Raw genomic sequence first — 21,512 nt, 5'->3', positions numbered from 1 at the left:
GTATCAGACAAACTGAAACGAGTTGGGCATTCAGGGTGCGAGAATCAGCAAAAATACTCCAATTATTACTCATTTATTATTTGGAGGCGGTTGTTTTATGTTTTTCAAGGACATCGACCAAAAGGTCAGGCTTATGAAAAATATTCGATCTATGTATGAGACAACTTCTTACCCAAGCTTTAAACCTTCAAAAATCAATTTTTTTGTAGCATAAATGTAAGCCAACACTGAACGGTGTTTAAATGTTATTACAAACTAGCAAGTGCTCAGGTCTTCCTTCCACAATCAATTGAAGCATGAAGCAAACATTTATATTTATCAAGGATATAATTCTAAGAGAATAAATTCATGGAGTAACATATATATTTCTAGAGCGAACAAAACACGTTAGATTTTTGGGATTGCTACAACCTATCTTGACAGTTGCTGCGGTACTAATACAATCTTCTATTTGTGCATTTTTGGGTTTTGTTAATGTTGACACAACTGTTGTTTTTGCAGTTACTTTTTAGAGCATTTGGAAACAAAGGAACAAGAAGGTTTGAGACAATATGCAGGAAATATTACAACAGGTTGTGGTGCACAATTTGCATTGTTAAATAGATTAAAAAAGTGGCACAACAAGCTGTGGGTAACAACAACATATCAAGTCCACATAGTGTAGGGGTTGTTTTTTCTGTGGCAAAAACCTTCCACAAATTGGTTCAAATGCAACATTAGTAATTCTTTTCATATGGCTAACAACTGGGTTGGAATTGGCATGTGTACTCGACACGAGAATGCAATTGCAATTATGTGTTGGGCAAGACGAAATGGATGTCACCACTTTGTAGTGTTTATGAAGGAAAAGTAATTGACCTTTTATCGACGATATTTTTTATTATAGACATCATTTTCCTATGTTATTCAATAACTTTACAGTAAAACTTTTAAGTAGATAAGTCAATGCGGTAACTCGTACACTAGCAAAGACAATCACGTTTTTATCTTTAGGCATGTTTGTACTTTTTTCTTTTGACCATGGTGTTTGTACTTTAATTGAAACACCTTATATTGTTTCTATTATTAGAATTGAAATGAACCAATTATCTCTTAAAAAAAATTATATATTTTGTTCTAAGTAATTAGTACTATAATATATTAACATCTTTTTATTACATGTATCACAAATTAGAAAAATAATTTTTTCATCAACTAATTCTTCATCAATTGACGAAAAATGCTGAAATTTTTATACCTGGTAGTAAAACAACAAACCAAAAAGAGAAAAATATTTTTCGAAAAATAACCTTAAAACGAAGGAAAAATAAATAAATGTTTGGTCTAATCTCTGTTTGGATAAATAAATGTTTGGTCTAATCTCTCTCTATATATGTATATATTCTGATTTCATTTCATCCATCCTGTCACTTTCTTCCTTCACTGAATTTCATCGCGGAACCAGGTGAGGTGAAGCTCAAATATCAATTCTTCAAATTTTCAATCATTTTATTTTATTTATTTATTTATTATTATTGCATAAGGTTTGGTTTATTATCCAAAATCAATTATATACCCGTGAATTTTCACGTCCATAATAATCGAAAATAACCCTACTTATCCAAATCCAATCACAAGAAAAAATTCTGTGTCGTTAACTGATCTAGGGTTTTTCAAGTTTCCTTTCTGGAAAATCATCCAATTAGGGTTTCAATTCATGGCACGTTTGGTTCTTCCTTCCAAGACTCTCGCTTTTTCCAGGAAGAGTCTACTGGGTTTAATCTCACCTGCTCCCGTTCGTGTCATTTCCATGATTCTGTTGAATTGCTGCTTAATTCAAATTTTTACAAGTTCAATTGTTGCTTAATTCATGGCTGTTTTTTTTTATTGGTTTCAAAATTCATTATTTACTTCATTTTTTTGCAGCTTCGGATTAATTCCAGTGTTAATTGTTTTCGGAACATCTCGAAAAGTAGTGTTAGATATAGACATTTCCTTGCATCAGAGGTTTTTTTTTTTTTTTTTTAATTTTGAATATTAATTTTACGATTTAATGTTGTTTTATGACTGTACTGAACTGATTGATTGATATGAAAATGACATTCACAGGTTGTTCTGCGAAAGAATTGTTGCCCGTTTTATTCTTCTGTTCCGGTAAGTTTGTATATTTTCTGCTGGAACTTTAACGTCTAGAGACTCATTAAGTTTGTGTTTGGTTAGTTTATCTTTATGTTCTTGTTATATTGTTTACCAGAGGGTCAAGAAAGCGAGTAGGAAGCTAATTTGTTCTGTTGCTACTGAATCAAAGCAAGTTGAAGAATCCAAAATGGCGATGCCAACAGAAATATTCTTGAAGGATTACAAAATGCCTGATTACTACTTTGAGACAGTAAGTTTAGAGGAGTTTTTAGATTATGTTTCGTTCATAGCATTGCCAATTTTTAAATTTTTACATTTGTTTTGTTCTCATGTTGCGTGGAACTATTGCAGGTGGATCTGAAATTTTCCTTAGGAGAGGAGAAGACGATAGTTAGCTCTAGAATTGCTGTGTTTCCTCGCGTTGAAGGTAGCCCTTTATGGTTCCATTATAATAGACTTGTAACTTTTTAGATCAGTGGAAATATATGCAGCATTAATCGTCCTATTTTATGACACAGATTCTACTCCTCCACTAGTTTTAGATGGACAAGACATGACTTTAGTTTCAGTTCATATAAATGGCAAGGCATTGAAGGTATACATATTTTTGTGCTGGGCACTACCCACTTTCTGAACATAATCACTGATAGAATTTCTTTGCCATCTTTTTTTACTCTGCTTTGCCATCTTACTAGTATATCAAGCAAGGATGTTCACTTTCTATTTCCTGATTTCAGTATGCTGAATATTATGAATGTAATTTTATGCTTCCTAGCTGAAACCTTAGATGTTGTTCACTTCAAAAACACTTATATAGGTTTCAATCACTGATGATTGTAGTGTTGTGTATAATTATTTTAAAGATATTCTCTTATGTTTATCTTCAGGAGGAAGATTTTCATTTGGATGTGCGCCATTTAACAATCCAATCCCCTCCTAGTGGTAAATATGATCTTGAAATTGTAACTGAGATTCTCCCACAGAAAAACACATCATTGGAGGTAAATGAAATTCTCCTGTTCTTATACTTGTATTATTTTCTGCTTCAGTCACCTCAACTCAGAGTATGAAGAGAGCGGGTGGGGATGTGTTTACTTACTATGAATTTGATTTTTTGTAGGGTCTTTACAAGTCATCTGGGAATTTCTGTACTCAATGTGAGGCTGAAGGCTTCCGTAAAATTACATTTTATCAGGTTTGCATCTTAGAGGAGTTAATATGATCAGATTTACTTCCTTAAAATTAATTTTGACATCAAATTAATGTATCCTAATAACCTATCGTCCAACAGGATCGGCCTGATATAATGGCAAAGTATACAGTTCGTATTGAGGCAGATAAATCACTGTATCCAGTATTGTTGTCTAATGGAAACCTGGTTGGACAGGGTGACTTGGAGGTGATCTTTAATTGAATTGCATAGGCTTCATTGGTGGTTAGTTCACTATTCATTGGCATTAATCAAGCTTTTCTGCAGGGCGGCAAACATTATGCTGTTTGGGAGGACCCCTTCAAGAAGCCTTGTTATCTGTTTGCCTTAGTCGCCGGGCAACTGGAGAGCAGAGATGACACATTTACTACCCGTTCAGGAAGGAAGGTGTCCCTTAGGATCTGGACACCTGCAGAGGACGTACCCAAGACTGCACATGCTATGTATTCTCTGAAAGCAGCTATGAAATGGGATGAAGATGTCAGTCATTAGCTGGTTTTCACTTTTATTTAATCAGATCAGCTATTTAGATTAAAAATACTGTTTCAGTTTCTGAAAAAAAAATTCTGTCTTGTCGTATGCTTTGCAAACAGGTTTTTGGACTTGAATATGACCTGGATCTCTTCAATATTGTTGCTGTCCCAGATTTTAATATGTAATTTATGTCTACCTTTTCTTTTGTGAATTTCTACAATGTAGCCGTTCATTTATCGCGTGCACTTTGTACATTTTATGAGATGAGATAGCATGAAGAGATTATGGTGCAGAAAGTAATATTGTTTTCTTGTTTTTGTAATGGTCAGGGGCGCCATGGAAAACAAAAGCTTGAATGTACGTCTCCTCATCAGCTGGTCTTGATGGGCTATTTTTCTTAACTCTGACATTTATACTTCTGTTGGCTTGTTTGTAGATTTTCAATTCCAAGCTTGTATTGGCTTCTCCCGAGGCTGCTTCGGATGCAGACTATGCTGCAATATTGGGAGTTATTGGACACGAGGTTTGTAACTATCACATATCATCAGCAAATGTGGGGGATTTTTTAATTTTTGATACACTCAACTTCCTTAGCTTTTGTTGATTGTAACTGAAGCTTATTTATTATCTATTATGCAGTATTTCCACAATTGGACTGGCAACAGGTGGCGCTTCCCACGATCTTGCTGTCCTTTCAATATGCTCTTGTTATTGTTCATTTAATTTTCTAATGCCTTTTCCTGCTTGTATTTTGGGTTTATATCAGAGTGACATGTCGCGACTGGTTCCAGCTTAGTCTGAAGGAAGGTCTCACCGTTTTTCGTGATCAGGTACTGCCTCTTTGACCTCAGTTGCTATGCTTCAATTAGGGCATTGGCAGTACTTTTCTTCCGCTGAGTATTTTAGTATAACGAGCTGCATCAATTATTGGCAGGAATTCTCATCTGACATGGGAAGCCGCACTGTAAAGCGTGTTGGTGATGTTTCAAAACTTCGAAATTACCAGTTTCCACAGGTTACTTATCTTTCTAATTTTCCATTTCTAATTATTCCTTTGTTGTACTTCATCAATATTGCTAATGAGTGCCACTGGGGCACTGTTTAAGGATTCCAAATTAAGAAATTAATCATTAAAAAAGTCAAATAATTCAATTTCCAATGCATTGAATACCCAATTTTTCATTAAAACTAACCATTTAAGGTCCTTAAAAAGTGCCCCGGGGGTACTTGTTGGCATTGTCCTTATTATAATTAATATTTTGTACTATTCATTTAACTAGAATTCTGATACTTCTACACTGATTTTCCAGGATGGAGGTCCCATGGCCCATCCAGTGCGGCCACACTCTTACATTAAGGTTAGAATTTGGATACCTTTTCCTCAAATCCATTTGTCACCAAAACTCCCCTTAACCCCTTGATATACATGCCCTGTAAGTCTGTACTTATATTTTATTTCCTTTTTGACAGATGGACAACTTCTACACAGGCAAGCTTCTTTATTTTTAGAATTTCAGATTGAGACAATATCATATTTGAATTTTACTCTACTGTAGGATAATTTATTGTCTGTTATTGCTAATTTACCTATTATCTTGACAACCTTCCATGGTTAATTTCTGATGCGGCCCTGTCATCAATGTCAAAATACAGTTACGGTATGTTTGCGGGTTTTGTTGCAGATTTTGACCTGTTTGGTTCAGTTTCTCTCACGAAGATATAGACCTGTTCCTAATGATATATTCTTTTTTTGTTTTGTTTTGTAGGTCTATGAGAAGGTGTGATATTTACTTCTAAAATTTTCAATCCCTCCATGTCCATTAGTTTCTCGAGCAGTTTGTTCTTATGATCCTATGTAACAGGGGGCTGAAGTTGTTCGAATGTACAAAACCTTGTTGGGAAGTCAAGGGTTCCGAAAAGTAAGAATACTCGTTAACCATGTTACTTGCAATGTCATGCTACCAGCAATCTGACGTTCTTAATTTAGAATTCAAATCTCACAGATTCTCTGTATTTCAGGGCATGGATCTTTATTTTAAGAGACATGATGGGCAAGCTGTAACATGTGAAGATTTTTACGCTGCCATGCGAGATGCAAATGATGCAGATTTTGCAAATTTCTTATTGTGGTTTGTATTGTGGGTTTTCTTTTCCAGCATTTTTATGCTAATTTCATACTGATCGATCAACTAATGGACAGGTACTCTCAAGCTGGGACTCCTGTTGTCAAAGTAAACACTTCTTATAATCCAGAAGGACATACATTTTCTTTGAAAATTAGGTATACAAACTTCAACTTTTTATTTCTCTCTGATTGGGTTAAAGGTGATTAAGTTTTGATTTCTATTTTTTAATTATTTATTTATCTCTGTTAACATGTTTGATGGCAACATTTTTGCAGTCAAGAGATCCCGCCAACTCCAGGGCAGTCAGTTAAGGAACCCATGTTTATTCCTATTGCGGTAGGTTTGCTTGATTCAACTGGCAAGGACATTCCTCTTTCCTCTATTTACCACGACGGGGCTTTGCAATCTGTTTCAAGCAATGACCAATCAGTCTCTACTACAATCCTTAGAGTCACTAAGGTGGGTTTGAACTTTTCTTTCGATGTGAATTTCTAAACTCATGTTTTAAGCAAGTCTCTTGGTAAGTTTTTGAAATATGTACCATAGCAGGTGAATAATAATCTGTGATTGCGTATTCCCCATTTCTTCCTCTTCCTGAAGAGGAAATGCCTTTCTCCCTTTTCGAGGAGAGGAAATAATCTTCCACTGTTAATTTCAAAGAGAATTCAGAGAGAATGTCCTAACCAACTTTATCACAAATTCTGGTATTTCATTGTATGAATAATTCTGTTATAAATCAGCTTTATATATGAGGCTGATAGTTACCTGCAATAGCAGGTCAACCTATGTCTGACTGACACACACTAGACCGCTGTTGATAACTGTCAAGTGCCAGATATATTCAGCTAGCTTAACTGGAACTAAGTCTAACTAATTCCTGAACTATACTTAACTAAACAGCTTCTCTTATACACTCCCCTCAAACTCAATGTTGGTTTGCAGTCACATTGAGTTTGGAGCGCATGAGTAGAAACTTTGCTGTAGAGACAGGCTTGGTGAGAACATCAGCCCACTGATCTTAACCAGGAATGTGCACAACTGATAGCTGCCGGGCTATAACCTTTTCTCTGACAAAGAAAAGATCTATTTCCATATGCTTAGTTCTTGAGTGCAAGATAGTATTGTGAGCAAGCAAAACAGCTGACTTTCATTGCCTAACTCGGTCTGTTTGGGCTGGTTCCCTCTACTTTTTAATTATGGAATGTATATGGAGACAAGGGTTGTGCTTTCCAACAACAGAAGTTTTATTCCCCCGCATAGTCTCCAAATTTCAGAAAAATTCTATTACCATATTATCAGCTAATCATTTTCTATTAGTATACCTGTTTTCAAAATATGTCCTTATTGCCCATAATGCTATTGGGCCAAATCAGTCCATCACACCAAACACCTATCTTCTCCCTCCTCAAATATACTCAATTTCTAACTCATCTCTTCCGGTATCCACAATCCAAATTGTGAACTTCATAATACATTCTTTCCAATTGACAAATTGTTTCTCCTTTCTCCCACTTCCTATGTTTTCTCATTTCTGGATCGATTACTGTATGTAGTAAAATTATATTCTAATCATGATAACAGATATATTACAATGGAAAATAATCAATTTTCTCATATTGCAAATTATGATCATCTTATCTTATGTCTATAATTTGATTTGATTTGAGGTGAAGGATACTATAATTTGATATGATTTGAAGTGAAGAAAAATGAGTGCAAAATTTTAAAATAGAGTTATTGAAAAAAATGATTGAATTTTTTATCTGCCCGATTTTCCCCAAACAATTATAGTTATTTGTTGAAATGTCTGCATATCGTGGTGGGACTTTTTATTGTTCATTTGAATGACAAATTTGTTTGTATTTCCTGCAGAAAGAAGAAGAGTTTGTGTTTACTGATATCTTTGAGAGGCCTGTTCCATCTTTGTTAAGGGGATACAGTGCTCCTATTCGTCTTGAATCTGATCTCACTGATGATGATCTGTTTTTTCTACTAGCCAATGATTCTGATGAATTCAACCGGTTTGTGTTCTTCAAAGTTGCATTTTTGTTCTTTTATTTTTACAATTATTTTGTTATTTTTTATTTGATAGCATAATGGAAATTCATATACTGCCTTGTTTAAATGACTTAGATGGGAGGCTGGACAAATTTTGGCACGAAAGTTGATGCTCAGCTTGGTGGATGATTTCCAACATAATAAACCATTGGTTCTGAATTCTAGTTTTGTTGATGGGTTCAAACGTATACTATCTGACTCAAGTCTGGACAAAGTATGCTAAGGAATTTCTTTAAAGTTTTTCAGTTTTTTCTTGTGGGATATGGTATTTTATGATTGCATTGATTGAACATTTTACTTTTTGATTATTTAGGAGTTTGTGGCAAAGGCAATAACTCTGCCTGGTGAGGGAGAAATAATGGACATAATGGAAGTTGCAGACCCTGATGCTGTTCATACTGTTCGGTCTTTCATCAGGAAGCAGCTTGCGAGTGAACTGAGATCAGAGTTCCTTAAAACAGTATGCTTTCTGTCTGATTCTGCCTGGAATTTTAAAAGAACTAACTTATTTTGATATAAAATAACTTTTAGTCTTCCATGTATGAATCTCTTCATTAATGCAAAGGATTGTTTACCTTTTTGCAGGTTGAAAACAATAGGAGCTCAGGAGAATATGTGTTTGATCATTCAAACATGGCCAGACGAGCTTTGAAGAACATTGCTCTTGGTATACCTTTTATTTTTGTAGTATTTGTAATAGTATGTAGAATAGATACAATAAATGTTAATTGATATAATTTGCTAATTCTAATCATTATCTATGATTTTAATCCTAACAATAAATAGCCTGGTTTTATTTTTTTATTCAAACAATTTTTTATGCAAGATACATTTTCATTCATGTTTTTAGCAGATCATCTGTAATTTTTGTTTGTTTGATTGGTAGCTTATCTTGCATCCCTTGAGGATCAAGAACTCACCAACCTTGCTCTTCAAGAATACAAAACTGCTACAAATATGACCGAGCAGTTTGCAGCATTGGCCTCCGTAGTTCAGAACCCTGGTAAAACTCGTGATGATGTTCTTGCTGACTTCTATGACAAGTGGCAGAATGATTACTTGGTAAATCTCCATCTCCGACTATTTTGAAGATAAATATTTATATTTTTCTGTTACGATTATGACATAGTTCGATCTTTTTAGCCGAGTTTGTGGTGGTGGTTGTTGGCCATGTTTCTTCTATTCTTTGAGAACATATTATTGTTGACATATGTAACTTATGATGATGTGAGGCTGGATTACACTCAAGGTGCACTGTCACTGCTATTTTCCAGCCATTATCCATGAAGAGCTCCCTGCTTCCTTTCCTTCTTACACAATTCACATTATTGTGAAGAGAAGCTCTCCTCCATTTGGGCACATTATTTAGGATGAACACCGTTCCACTTGACACCTTCTATAGCTTTGCAAAGTATTTTATGTTTTGGCTGGCTGACTGCTATTGCAATCTCTTGTACTTGTCTTACCCAAAAATATGCACAGTTCAGTTTTTTTATTTTATTTATAAAAGCGCTCCTTCCTACCTATGAGTTTATGCTACATAGTGGACTATTTTAGATTGATATTTATACTTGACCTTCCTTTCCAGGTAGTGAACAAATGGTTTTCTCTTCAAGCAGTGTCTGACATTCCTGGTAATGTTGAGAATGTGCGGAAACTGTTGAACCATCCAGCATTTGACTTGCGCAATCCCAACAAAGTGTACTCTCTCATTGGAGGTTTTTGTGGGTCACCTGTGAACTTCCATGCAAAGGATGGGTCAGGCTATGAGTTTTTGGGAGATATTGTACTGCAACTTGACAAAATAAACCCTCAGGTCTTTTCACATTACCCATCTTAAATTACGGGTTCTTTGATTCACATGTTATATAAAAACTGTCATGTGCTTTTCAGCTAACAGCTTAAGTTTTCTGGGATGATTGGTTCATGACATTGTATCAGTGCATCCATCTATTACCAAACTGTTTAGACGTATTGCTCTCATTCTTTTAAATAAATTAAATCTAGGGAAATGCCCATTTTATGAAAACGGAAATCCCGAAAGAATTTGAAGAGATATGATTTGTGAAAGTTGGTTAGGTCTGTTTGTTATCCATATCTGAAGCCCAAACGGTTGTTGCATGATTTAACATAAAACATTCATATACTTTCATCTAACAACTTGCTTATATGGTTTAAGAAAACATTTAGTTTTTTTATTTTCTGTTTTCACCATTGCTCTTTTTTTCTTTTTTCTTTCTTCTTTTCATTCAGTTTACATGTATCAGTTAAAACAAAATTGTTTACCTGTTGGCTTTGCGGATATTTTCAAAAAAGGAAGTTGAGTGAAACCTTTTGGGGGGGGGGGGGGGGGGGGGTTACAATTAAAAATGAATGTAGAAAACGTTTCTTGACAGTGTGTATTGTCAGTTACATGGTCTTCAGTCATTAAGTATTTATTGGATTGGATTTTTTCTTATGTAGGTTGCCTCAAGAATGGTGTCAGCCTTCTCAAGATGGAAGCGTTTTGATGAGACCAGACAAAAACTTGCAAAGGTAATAAAGTTATTATTTTGCTACATTAGCTGCAATTTTCTTAAAATATTATTGAATAACATAATTTTAATTCTGGCTGTCGTGATTTCTTAAAATAATTGTGTTGTATTGTTGCAGGCCCAGCTGGAGAAGATCATGTCTACTAATGGCCTTTCAGAGAATGTGTTTGAAATTGCTTCAAAGAGCTTAGCTGCTTAAAGTGCCAATGGCTGGTAATCTAAACTACCAAGCTGTGCCTTTCAAACTGTTCTGGCTTATGTTTAGTTAAAACGATCGTATCTGTGATCCCAATATCCTATGCATGCTTGCTGCCACTGGTAGCTTTTCCAATAATTTATTTTCATACCGAACTTCCAAAGGATGCACAATGCATTATTTATGCCAAAAAATAAAGAACGGAAGTTTATCTTTATTTGTTTTCTCGAGGTTTAGCATTATAACAGAAGTTCGATTGTGAGAACTCTGCTGTCTTTTTTTTTTTTTTATTTTTTTTTTTATTTTTTTTTTTTATGAAATTTCTTCTGTCTTGCTGATATCATTACCAAAATATTTATATTTGATTGATCAATGATCATAGAATCTTATATTTGAACCACCTTCCGCATCACAATAGATGATGAGTGATCATCTATTAAAAGTGATTTTAGTTTAAACTTATTTTGTTAAATTTATTTGATTATAACTGTGTTCGAAGAGAAATGAATATTTGTGCGGTTTTACTTTGAATACATGTTTGAAGTAATATATGTCAATTTTTTTGCCCAACGCAACTATTTTTTCATCACTTTTAATCGAGGTTTATCAATAATGTTTGACAGCAACAAAACATGTATTTCTATCAAATTCATGTTTCATAGGAGGCAAAATCGATAAGATATTCTTTATCTGAACACTGACACAACATTCATTCTTATCATTGTTCTACCTTTAAATGTTTCTTAAATTAAAAAGCCATTGTAAATCAGCATTCATCCATTGATGCATCAATTTAAAGTGGTAGAGTTAATGGATGGAAAATAGGGTTATTCTATTGAAAAGCATGTTACACGCTAAAAGAGAAAGACGTTTCTTTTGTCTTTGACTCTTGCACTGAGTTTAAAAATAAGCAATCGAGATTTAGAGTTTAAATTTGGGTTGCAATAATTCCCTTTTCAAATAATATAGTTTGAAAAAAATATTTCAATAATATGGTTGTTGATGTTTGGGTTTAATCGGTTGGTCTTATTGTAACCACAAAAAAAAATCGGTTGGTCTTATGAAAAAAAAATATTTCAATAGGATCTTAATTACCTTGAAAGATAAGTATCTCTACATGCTTGGTTTTTCATTAATTTTGAACCAAAATGGGAAATGGATCCTCTCGTTCTCGACCCTCCACCTTGAACCAACCTTTCTCCCTTTTTTTTCCTCAAAGCAAAATGCTACTTATTGCGAAAAGCGATTTTGTGAAACATAGCAAAAGTTTGTTATTTTCTGAACTTCACTTATGCACATGTGTTTTGCGGAAATAGGAGTTGAACATTTGACCAAAATTTTACAAACGCAACATGTAAGCAATTCGTGGCCTTGAGATACTAATCCTATTGAGCCAAACAACCATTTGGTGCACTGGATAAGAAGACATGACATGATATAAATATCATATCTTATTTAAATCCATTGCTTGACGCATCAATAGAAAAATGATAAATTAAATCAATTGTTTACCCTATCTGATCAACCCTTTGTAATCCTAATCCTTAGTTTAAGCCAGATTAGCAACCTCATAGGATTAGAGAAACCTATTTTTATCTCTCGCCTGTATTTTCTTCTCTCTAATGGTCCATCTCTCAACTCCAATCTTTCATGTATGGATTTGTACCCTTTGATCCCAATTTTTTTTATATATTTTTGTTGCCCCTCCTAATTTTTTTCCCCAAGTTTGTTGGTCCTATTTTTGTTTATTTGTTCGATCGATTTGTTTGGGTTCCCATATTTTGTTTTTCTCAATTTGTTTCTTTGTTCTTCTTATGTCAACATTATGTCAAGCATGCACCAAACACATGATGACATAAAACGATGCTATTATATTTTTTATCATGTGTGAACTAAACACATGATATATGATAAATATTTTTATTCTGTCATTATCTTGTCAGATTACTATCCATCTCTTTATCATATTTTATTGCTATCATACATTGCGCACCAAACTGGTAGTTTAAGAAATATGTAAAGAAAATCACTTTTTTCTCAAATACCATATGGTTTTTTTAGTATTACGACAAGTATATAGGCCACAATAAGAAAAATAATATAGTAATGATTAGAAAAACATAAATACAATATATTTTAAAAAAATCCTTAAAGAAACATTTTAAAAATCGAATACTAGTAATATATTTAAAAATCGAATACTGGTAATATATTTTGAAATGAGTAATACCTCAAATTCGTCCTTGAATTATCAGCAATCCATCAAATTCGTTCCTGAATTTATCGAAATATCTATTTAGTCCCTGAATTTTGCAGACGTCCATCAAATCAGTCCCTCCGTCCAAAAGCACCGTTAGTGGTGATGACATGTCCCCTTGCAAGCTGTGTTGTCCTGTACACGTGTCAACAAGGCAGCCACGTGTATAGGGACGAAATTGATGGAAATGGAGAAAATTCGAGATTTAACTTTTGAGGGTAATTTTTTCTGTGTTTCCAATTATACCCCTCTATTACCATTGTCTTTCATCCTCACATTTTTTTCACTCAGAAGCATCAAACCAGTCCCTAATCTTTCACCTTCCCGCCTAAACCGTCACCCTCTTCACTTCTCCAAAATCATCATCATCACCAGCGATCAACCTTGGAAAAGATTCGGTCTTGAAGTCAGATTCCGTGGGAGTAGCATGAAGATAACCTATAATGACACTCAATGTGGAAGATGTGGACTGATGGGACATAACTCAAGAACTTGTGCAAAGCAAGGTGTGGCTAGGAGACCAAAGGATTGGATTGACACTGAGCCTGAAGAACAAGTACAAGGTAATGTGGCAGGTGTGGAAACTGTTGTTGAGAATATTGCTATTGAGGTGCAACAAGAGAATGTTGCTACTGAGAATGTTGCTTCTGAGGTGCAACAAGAGAATGTTGCTACTGATTATGGACCTGTAACTGATGCAGTTTCTAGACAGGTATGACTTTATCCAAAATATGGATCGATTTGATACTTACTGGCATAATTTGAGGACTAATTTGATGGATTTTGTTATAATGTAAGGGCTGATATGATTGATTTTATTTGCAGATAATGAGTACAAGGAGATATGGCATGAGAGGACCAGTGATTCATTCAAATGACATGCATAAATAAACACCACTGAGGGGTCCTGCTCCACAGAATTCAACTGCTCCTGGAATTGTTAGAGTTCAAAATCCAAATTACGGGTCCGCTTCTACTCAACCCCAATACATGGAGTTTATCCCAACTCCAGGATTTCCAAAGCATTGATGCTTGTTTAAATTATGCTTTTGGACTAGTTTAATTATTGCTTTTTGGACTTGTTTAGTTTATGCTTTATTGGATATGTAATCACTTAAGAACATCAAATGATTTGATGACTTGATGGCTATGTAATTTGCATTTTTTGGCTATGTAATGACTTATGAACATCAAATATATGACTTATGATGGTATGCAATGTATGTCTTTTTATAATCAAAATGTCTGTCTTTTACTTTTTACTTTATTCAACAAATGTATGCCCAATGATCAAAGTGATATCTGGTGTGAAAATTCAAGGACCTATTTGATGGTAATTTCACTAATTTGAGGATCGATATGATGGATATGCATATAATTCAGGGACCATTTTGATTGAAACTGTTTTTATATCAGCCTTTTGTTAACTTCTTTTCTACGAGTAGAAATTAGCTTCAAAACTGTCTGTTTTTATATCAGCATTTTGTTAACTTCTTTTCTACCAGTAGAAGTTAGCTTCAAAACTGTCTGTTTTTATATCAGCATTTTGTTAACTTCTTTTCTACCAGTAGCAGTTAGCTTCAAAACTGTCTGTTTTTATATCAGCCATTTTGTTAACTTCTTTTTTACCAGTAGAAATTAGATTCAAACAATGACCAATGATTTTTTAATTTCGAATTGAATCAACAAAATTAGGGTTTTATGTTTTTGAATTGGGGAAGAACACCTACTCAATTCATGGAAGAATTTTGGAGGATTTTGAACTCTAGGTGACAAATAATAACATTAGGGTTTCATATTTATGTATTTGGGGAAGAAAGAGCCGTTAATTTGGAAGTGGAGAAAGAGCCGTTATTGAGTACAAGGAGAAAGAGCCGTTGCCAATTTTATGAAAATCCATCAATTTGGTCCTTGGAAATTTTCTGAAAATCCATCAATTTGGTCATTGGAAATTTTCTGTAAATCAATCAATTTGGTCCCTGCTTGCGTGGCATCTGACGTGGCAAGCCTTGTAAAAGGTTAACGTTACACGTCACCTCCGTTAACAGACCAACTTAACGGAGGGACTGATTTGATTGACATTTTGTAAATTCAGGGACTAAATAGATATTTCGATAAATTCAGGGACGAATTTGATGGATTGCTGATAATTCAAGGACGAATTTGAGGTATTACTCATTTTGAAATAAAAGAAATAATACTAATAAATATAACTTTTTTTTTATAGAATACTAATAAATATAACTATTTAATTCAGATCTCAGATATGATCGATTTTGAATAATATGAAACTGATATTTGAATCAATAGATTCCGAGTTGCATTGGTTTATTTCGGTTTAAATCAAAACAGAGAAAAAAATTCAAAACAACTTAAATCGGTTAGGATTGGATTTTCATTAGTTTGATTGTTAGATTCTATTTGACTGGATTCTTATTAGACAAAAGATGTCATATCGTAGAAGGTCATACCATTTTAGGACACCCTATCATTAGTTTTTTTTCCTTGATCCCCACTTTTCCATTCTTTCTTAATATATCTTGTTCCCCCTCTATTCTACACGACAGTGACAATTCATGCATGATTTGAAAGTCAATACCGACAAAATGGAGATGGAAAATTTCTTTGTAGACTTTGCTAAGTGACTATTACATCTATGGGTCAACCACTTTCTAGAGTCTCTAAAAGTGGAATAAAAGCAAGGTCCAATCCCATTATTCTAACTTACAATAAGATCGTTTCTTTGATGAAGAAGTGACCAATTTTGGAGTCACTCAAATGCTTGAACTATTCAATAGTAGGAGTAATTGAAATTTTCCTATCTAGTATTAGTATGTGTTTGGATTAGCTTTTGCACTACAAATTCACGTCCCAAGGCAAGTTGGACGTGGAAATCCTGAAGCTATAAAAGCAAGCTTTGTTAAAACGTAAAAATTCACGGTGATTCTATGGAAACCACCGCTAAACCAAACAAGCACCTAGTCTAGTGTTAAATCTAAAGAAGGCCTGCAGCCAAGGAGTCAAATTCCACCCTTAATTTCCTGAAACCTCTATCCCATGCCAACCTTATTTCTTGAAAAATAGTCCATAGCTCTGATTGAACAAAAAGCAGCATCCTTAAAGGAACAACTTTATTCACCTCACATTTTTAAAAATCATATATGACTCTGAAAGTACACATTCAGGCTTAAAAACTCTTGGTTTATCTGGAAGTATACTCCGTCCCGATTGATCCGCCACAGTTAACCGATACCAGGTGGCCTCAAAGCTACTAAGGATGTTGATATGTTGTTGTTGTGAATGCTGTGCAGAGTTATATGTCAAAGAAGTGGTGGCCTGAAATTTATAATTAGTGGAGGTTATCCATGGCAAGAATTTGTGGACAAATTGGTATTGCAATGTGAACCATCAACGAGAACCTCTGTCCTCTGAGGGAAGCATCAGAAGTGGAAAAACATTCACACCTTACAATGTAGCTCCTGCAAGACTATATTTTTGGCAAAACTCATAAATTGTTATAATTGTGATTTGTGAAGTAAACAAAAGAAGGCACACTTGCAATCATATACCATTTGAGCCATTCATGATAGTTTTATTCATAAATTCCTTAATTTAGATTCTTAATGTTTGATCAAATCAATTGTGTCAGATTTCTTACTAGTTGAGCTGAGTTAGTTAAATCATTATAATATAGTGGAACACAACTTCCAATTCAAGTCTCCCTTACATGTTATCATCTGTTAATAAAATCAAGTTTGGCATTTTGTACTTGGAACTAGACAACCATTCACTAATTGTTCAATCCCCGTCCTGCAAAGATGTATTAGATTGCTTGCTCCACACAAGCCAGCAGATAAACACGGTTTATCTAAATACAAATTCGCGTAAAAGGCAAGCAGTTATCATAGGTTGCGATCTTAGCTACTAGTTGTTCGTATAATCAAGTGGTAAGAGACTCGGGGACCTTAAGCAAGTGGTCAACCGGGTTCGATCCTTGACTATTGTGTATATAAAATATCTGTTCGAGATGGAAAACCCATCTTGTTTGCCCAATATGTTCTCCGACGTGAATCAGTCACTACATCGTACTTATAACATGGCTATACAAAAATATTGGCCGTATAATCAAAGTTTATTTTGTGAACTGACAATACCTCAGAATTGAAAAAAGCAATGCTGGGTGCTTCTTGCTGAGATTAAATGAAATAAATATGCAAACGATAAGAGGGTGAAAAAAAAAATTGTACTTTGATAAGGAATTCCAAAGTAAAATAGCAACAAAAAGACTTGCTTCTAAAACCTACAAAACTAGGACAATAGTTTAGACTGATGCTCTCAAAAGGGGGTGCTGCAAACTCCAAAGTATCTTTCTACTATGTCCATCACTTATTCTTAATGAATGTAAGAATAGAAAGGTCAAAAAAACAGGTATATATCTAAAAGAAATGCCAAGGAAAAAGAATAACATATTGTCCTCATCACTGAGCAGCTGGTGGCTCAGAACTAGCCACTTGCTCAACCTCAACTGTTGGAGGATCTTGTTGTTCACCATTAGCAGCAGCAGCAACAGCAGCATCTTTTGTAGGTGTAGCAGGCTTATTTTCTGCAGAATCCGCAGAGGCAGCGACAGTTGGTGTTGAGCTTTTCTCTGCCTTGTCATTTTTCCCATCCTTTGCATCTTTAGCGTCTTTGCTATTTTTGTTTTCTTTTGCATCTTTGTCTTCTTTTGGTGGGGGAGGAGGCATCATATGAGTCGGGGGGTTCTGTTTAAGCTTCAAAATCATTTGGCGCATTCTAGAAAGATCGGTAGGTTTCCCAGGCTTTGGACCTTGAATAACATGAACCGAAGGTTTATTGTCGGCTTCTTTTTTCCCTCTCCTCTTCTCAATATTAGGAACCTCGCGGGGAATGATCTCTGCTATTGCTTTCCAGTAATGTTTGTCAGCTTCTTTGTGAAATTTCTCTTGGTTGGCCAAGTATATCTAGACAGACACATGTATAAATAATCATTCTCTTCATTTTTCTTACACATTATAAAGAATTATGGCATGGTCAGGAAATCGGAAAAGGCGAAGAAGACATATAATTGCTTAATAGTTTACTATTATACCTTTTCTTTTTCTCTGTTGGTCTGTTTGTTTGTCTCACAATTAAGTTTTCTTTTCTCATAGAAAGCTTCCTTAAAATCTTCAGCTTCCTTTATGATCTGATTTCTCATTTCCTTTTCTCTTTTCTCCTTTTCCTCAAGGTGAAAGGCATTTTTCCTGCATAGGTTGAAGCCATAAAAATTGTACTATCATATAGGCAAACAAAAGCATGACAGTATTACTTTCTTCATCATGACACAAATTGAGTTCAATTTAATCCTCCAAAAGACACACCACAAATCTTTATACAAATAACAGATCAGTCTCTGACTCATTATAACAAAAGTACTACTTTGTCGTCAATATAAAAATGTCAGGGACTAGTTTGAGTATTGTTTTTGTCAAATACTAAATTAGACCACGGGAAAATTACAAGGGACTAAAATGAATTTTCAGATTGTGTAAAATAGTTTTGTCGAAACTTCTAATCAGATTGTATTATTTAGATGTCTGTGTAATATTTCAAAAAATAATACTATAAACTGATTTACTCATCGAGTGCATACAATTGATGCATGATAAAAATTGTAATACAAAATAATACAAGCTTCCATTTCTCATAACACAAAAGTCACATTGCATTGCAATTGCATTACATGGAACTATATATATATATATATATATATATATATATATATATATATATAGATTAATTTCGGCAAAAGAGAAAAAGAAATGTAACCTTCGCCATTCGCGTCTAGCAAAGCCTTCCTCTTGCATTTGAGTGGGATCAGGAAGAACAGGACCATCAGAAGAGAAGATTCCATCATCAGTTTCATTGGTTTGAAAAGGAGTAACGAAATCAGGGTTAGGGTTAGGGCTTGAAACTCCAAATCCATATCCGGGAGGAGAATGTTGGTCATTGTTGATTTTGTTGTTGGTATCAACGGTGAGGTGATCGTCTTCGGGGTTATTTGGAGGATGGAATGTGGATCCATAATCATACTGCTGTTGAGAATCATATCCTTCATAGTTGCTGGTGTTGTCATCTTCGAAAGGTCCTCCTACTCCTCCTCCTCCTGTGGTTGGAGATTGATGATGATGTGACTGCTCTTCCTCAAACGAGTCCAGGGACTCCATAGTTGAATTACCTTAGCTTTGGATCACAATTCTTTCTGTTCCTTTGTTTTGCCTTTCACAAATCACAACAACCATAACTAACTTCAATTACAACGTGTCACAAGCTACATATCTTTCGATTTTTTTGTTGACAAGCATTGTAGCTCATTACATGATTAAAAATGTAATAATTAAGTACAAATTAAACAATCACAATTAATTAATTTCGATCTCATCTATTTGATAAAAAATAGATGAGTATAAATGTGTACTAAATGTGAGAGTATATTTCTCAATCGGATTTATATGGACCAACAACATATTTAAGCATAATTTTTCGTATATTTTGTTTCAAGAGTGACGAACAATTTATCACAATGAAAACTAAATTACTGTTGGTGATTTCCAAAATAATGGAATCACTTTAAATCAAAAGTTGTAACTCTTCATGGGAATCATTCATATACATTGGAACTTTTCGCAAAGAGATGCTTAATGAACATTTGCATTGATTCAAATGTATATGATTATAACCTTTGGCAAAAGGGTGCTTAATGAACCTTTGCATTGATTCAAGTGTATATGATTATAACCTTTGACAAAGGGATGTTTAATGAACCATAACATTGTTTCAAATCAAAGGGGTGTTTTCTCTCATATGAAGGGTCATATAATGCACTATAAATGCTTGACATTTGGGCATTAGTTGGACACACAACAGAACAACAACACACAACTTTGGACAGAATTTTGTTGCATTAACAACATAATTCTCTCTCATTCTCTTACTCTAAATCATCCATCAATTCTCTAATGCATGAGTGAATTGCTGGAACCATAAATCTGTAAAATACTGTTAGGAGATACGCTTGGTGTGGTTGTGCAATACACGTCAAGGAACTCATAGTATCCTGAAGGGGATTCGCCGGTCATTCCTTATTGCATCCAATATACAGTTATTGGTGGGGGCGAATCGAACCTAAAGGTTAGTATGGCAACCCCATACGCTTTGAGTTTACATGCATAACCATTAATCTTTTCAGGTTTCAAGTGCAACAGCATCTTCCCAACAATCAAGATATACAACAATCTTTGGAATTTATGTGCACACTTCATCGTATTCATCTTCATCATCTTCTTGGTCAAGTTATTGTAGCAGACCCCCAACACAAGATCCAACAATCTTTAGGTTCGATTTATGATTTACTTGTAATTAATGGCTGCAATTTTTGGGAGAGATGAAATCTTACATATTCATCCATGACTACGGTGAACGGTAAACAAATTCCATTTATGAATATATGTTATGGAAATTTATGGATAAATATTTCATATGTGATGTGCTTGTGTTAAGTTTACATGTGGTTGTAGATAATATATGCATGATAAATTTTGATATGTATGAAATTTATCGTTTGAAATCTGTTTGATGTTAATTTGAACATGAGATAATATGCATATAAGTGATTACCTATTATGAAATATTTGGTGTTCTAAATGCATGTGTATAGTATCTAAGTAAATATGAATATGTTAGATTTAACATGTGGTGACATATATATACATGATTTAGAAATTGTTCAAGTATATGAATTTTGATGAGTATAGTAATATGTTAAGAATGTTTAAACACTATTTTATTTATGAAAGTAGTGTAGATAAATTGTCAAAATATCAAGTGGTTGATTTAATGATATTATTTACTTTGTGTAAGAAATTATTATCATTAATATTGTGCTGATATTATATTTACATGATAATGTGAAAAGTAATGGTTAATTTCTTGTTTATCATGATATTAAAATAATTTGGGTATGTTTTGAATTGTTGTAAGTTGATATATGTTCATGGAAGAAAGTCATAGAAAATATTAATGATTTTGGTTCATTGTTTATTCTTCTATGTCATTGTTTATTGAAATTTAGTATTGAACATATTTAAACATAAACTTGAATTTAACACAATGAATTTATGATATATGTATTAGTTATATGATAACTAAAATCAAAATGATTGTGTTATATTTGATTTTATGTGGAGTATATGACTTACATGTTTAATCCCATCTTATGAAGTTTGATTATGACATTCTTTTATGATCAATTTTTAGTTTGCTATGTATGTTTAATGCATTCAATGTATAATATATCTTGACTAGATATAAAAGAAAAGTTGAAGTTCAAATTGAAATGCATGTTAAATATTGTTATAGCAAAGGTGTAATGACATAAAAGTTTGTGCATTATTACAATATACTCAATTGACAAAAGTGTGTCATGATTTGATGATAGTTGGTGAATACTATCAAGAGTATATAAGTTGATCCATAGACA

The 21,512-nt window shown here is 33.9% G+C and overlaps 3 protein-coding genes across 3 annotated transcripts; 2 read left to right on the top strand and 1 right to left on the bottom strand.

Moving 5' to 3' along the window:
* The first annotated feature begins 1,400 nt into the window (after window positions 1-1,400).
* On the top strand, window positions 1,401-10,933 carry LOC146934193 (Peptidase M1 family protein). The gene is made up of 32 exons (XM_085706063.1): window positions 1,401-1,774; window positions 1,906-1,986; window positions 2,089-2,133; window positions 2,234-2,368; window positions 2,470-2,545; window positions 2,637-2,713; window positions 3,006-3,119; window positions 3,239-3,313; window positions 3,410-3,517; window positions 3,596-3,808; window positions 3,922-3,983; window positions 4,132-4,159; window positions 4,239-4,325; window positions 4,442-4,467; window positions 4,569-4,632; window positions 4,737-4,817; window positions 5,113-5,160; window positions 5,273-5,291; window positions 5,456-5,460; window positions 5,569-5,580; window positions 5,665-5,721; window positions 5,822-5,931; window positions 6,003-6,083; window positions 6,204-6,387; window positions 7,801-7,949; window positions 8,062-8,200; window positions 8,300-8,446; window positions 8,572-8,653; window positions 8,873-9,048; window positions 9,575-9,802; window positions 10,450-10,521; window positions 10,639-10,933. The coding sequence occupies exons 1-32, from the start codon at window positions 1,697-1,699 to the stop codon at window positions 10,717-10,719; spliced, it is 2,940 nt and encodes a 979-aa protein (XP_085562189.1). The 5' UTR covers window positions 1,401-1,696; the 3' UTR covers window positions 10,720-10,933.
* A 2,491-nt stretch (window positions 10,934-13,424) lies between these two features.
* LOC146934192 (uncharacterized) lies at window positions 13,425-14,205 on the top strand. Its single transcript, XM_085708428.1, has 2 exons — window positions 13,425-13,685; window positions 13,799-14,205. The coding sequence occupies exons 1-2, from the start codon at window positions 13,446-13,448 to the stop codon at window positions 13,862-13,864; spliced, it is 306 nt and encodes a 101-aa protein (XP_085564554.1). The 5' UTR covers window positions 13,425-13,445; the 3' UTR covers window positions 13,865-14,205.
* A 2,997-nt stretch (window positions 14,206-17,202) lies between these two features.
* On the bottom strand, window positions 17,203-19,571 carry LOC146934191 (clathrin light chain 1-like). Its single transcript, XM_085706062.1, has 3 exons — window positions 18,803-19,571; window positions 18,084-18,237; window positions 17,203-17,955 (listed from the first exon to the last, which is right to left on the bottom strand). The coding sequence occupies exons 1-3, from the start codon at window positions 19,198-19,200 to the stop codon at window positions 17,452-17,454; spliced, it is 1,056 nt and encodes a 351-aa protein (XP_085562188.1). The 5' UTR covers window positions 19,201-19,571; the 3' UTR covers window positions 17,203-17,451.
* Between the last annotated feature and the right edge of the window lie 1,941 nt (window positions 19,572-21,512).

Source organism: Medicago sativa, chromosome 4 (genome assembly GCF_051527215.1).
Source record: "Medicago sativa cultivar Bolivia chromosome 4, Bolivia_mono, whole genome shotgun sequence".
Lineage (NCBI taxonomy): Eukaryota > Viridiplantae > Streptophyta > Magnoliopsida > Fabales > Fabaceae > Medicago > Medicago sativa.
This window is presented reverse-complemented; position numbering and strand designations above follow the sequence as displayed.

Coding starts and splice junctions, on each gene's coding strand:
- LOC146934191 (XM_085706062.1), bottom strand. CDS start 19,200: ATGGAGTCCCTGGACTCGTTTGAGGAAGAGCAGTCACATCATCATCAA. Junction 18,238..18,802: donor GCTAGACGCGAATGGCGAAG/GTTACATTTCTT, acceptor CAACCTATGCAG/GAAAAATGCCTTTCACCTTG. Junction 17,956..18,083: donor CCAACAGAGAAAAAGAAAAG/GTATAATAGTAA, acceptor GTGTCTGTCTAG/ATATACTTGGCCAACCAAGA.
- LOC146934193 (XM_085706063.1), top strand. CDS start 1,697: ATGGCACGTTTGGTTCTTCCTTCCAAGACTCTCGCTTTTTCCAGGAAG. Junction 4,326..4,441: donor TGGGAGTTATTGGACACGAG/GTTTGTAACTAT, acceptor TCTATTATGCAG/TATTTCCACAATTGGACTGG. Junction 8,201..8,299: donor CTGACTCAAGTCTGGACAAA/GTATGCTAAGGA, acceptor TTGATTATTTAG/GAGTTTGTGGCAAAGGCAAT.
- LOC146934192 (XM_085708428.1), top strand. CDS start 13,446: ATGGGACATAACTCAAGAACTTGTGCAAAGCAAGGTGTGGCTAGGAGA. Junction 13,686..13,798: donor CTGATGCAGTTTCTAGACAG/GTATGACTTTAT, acceptor TTTTATTTGCAG/ATAATGAGTACAAGGAGATA.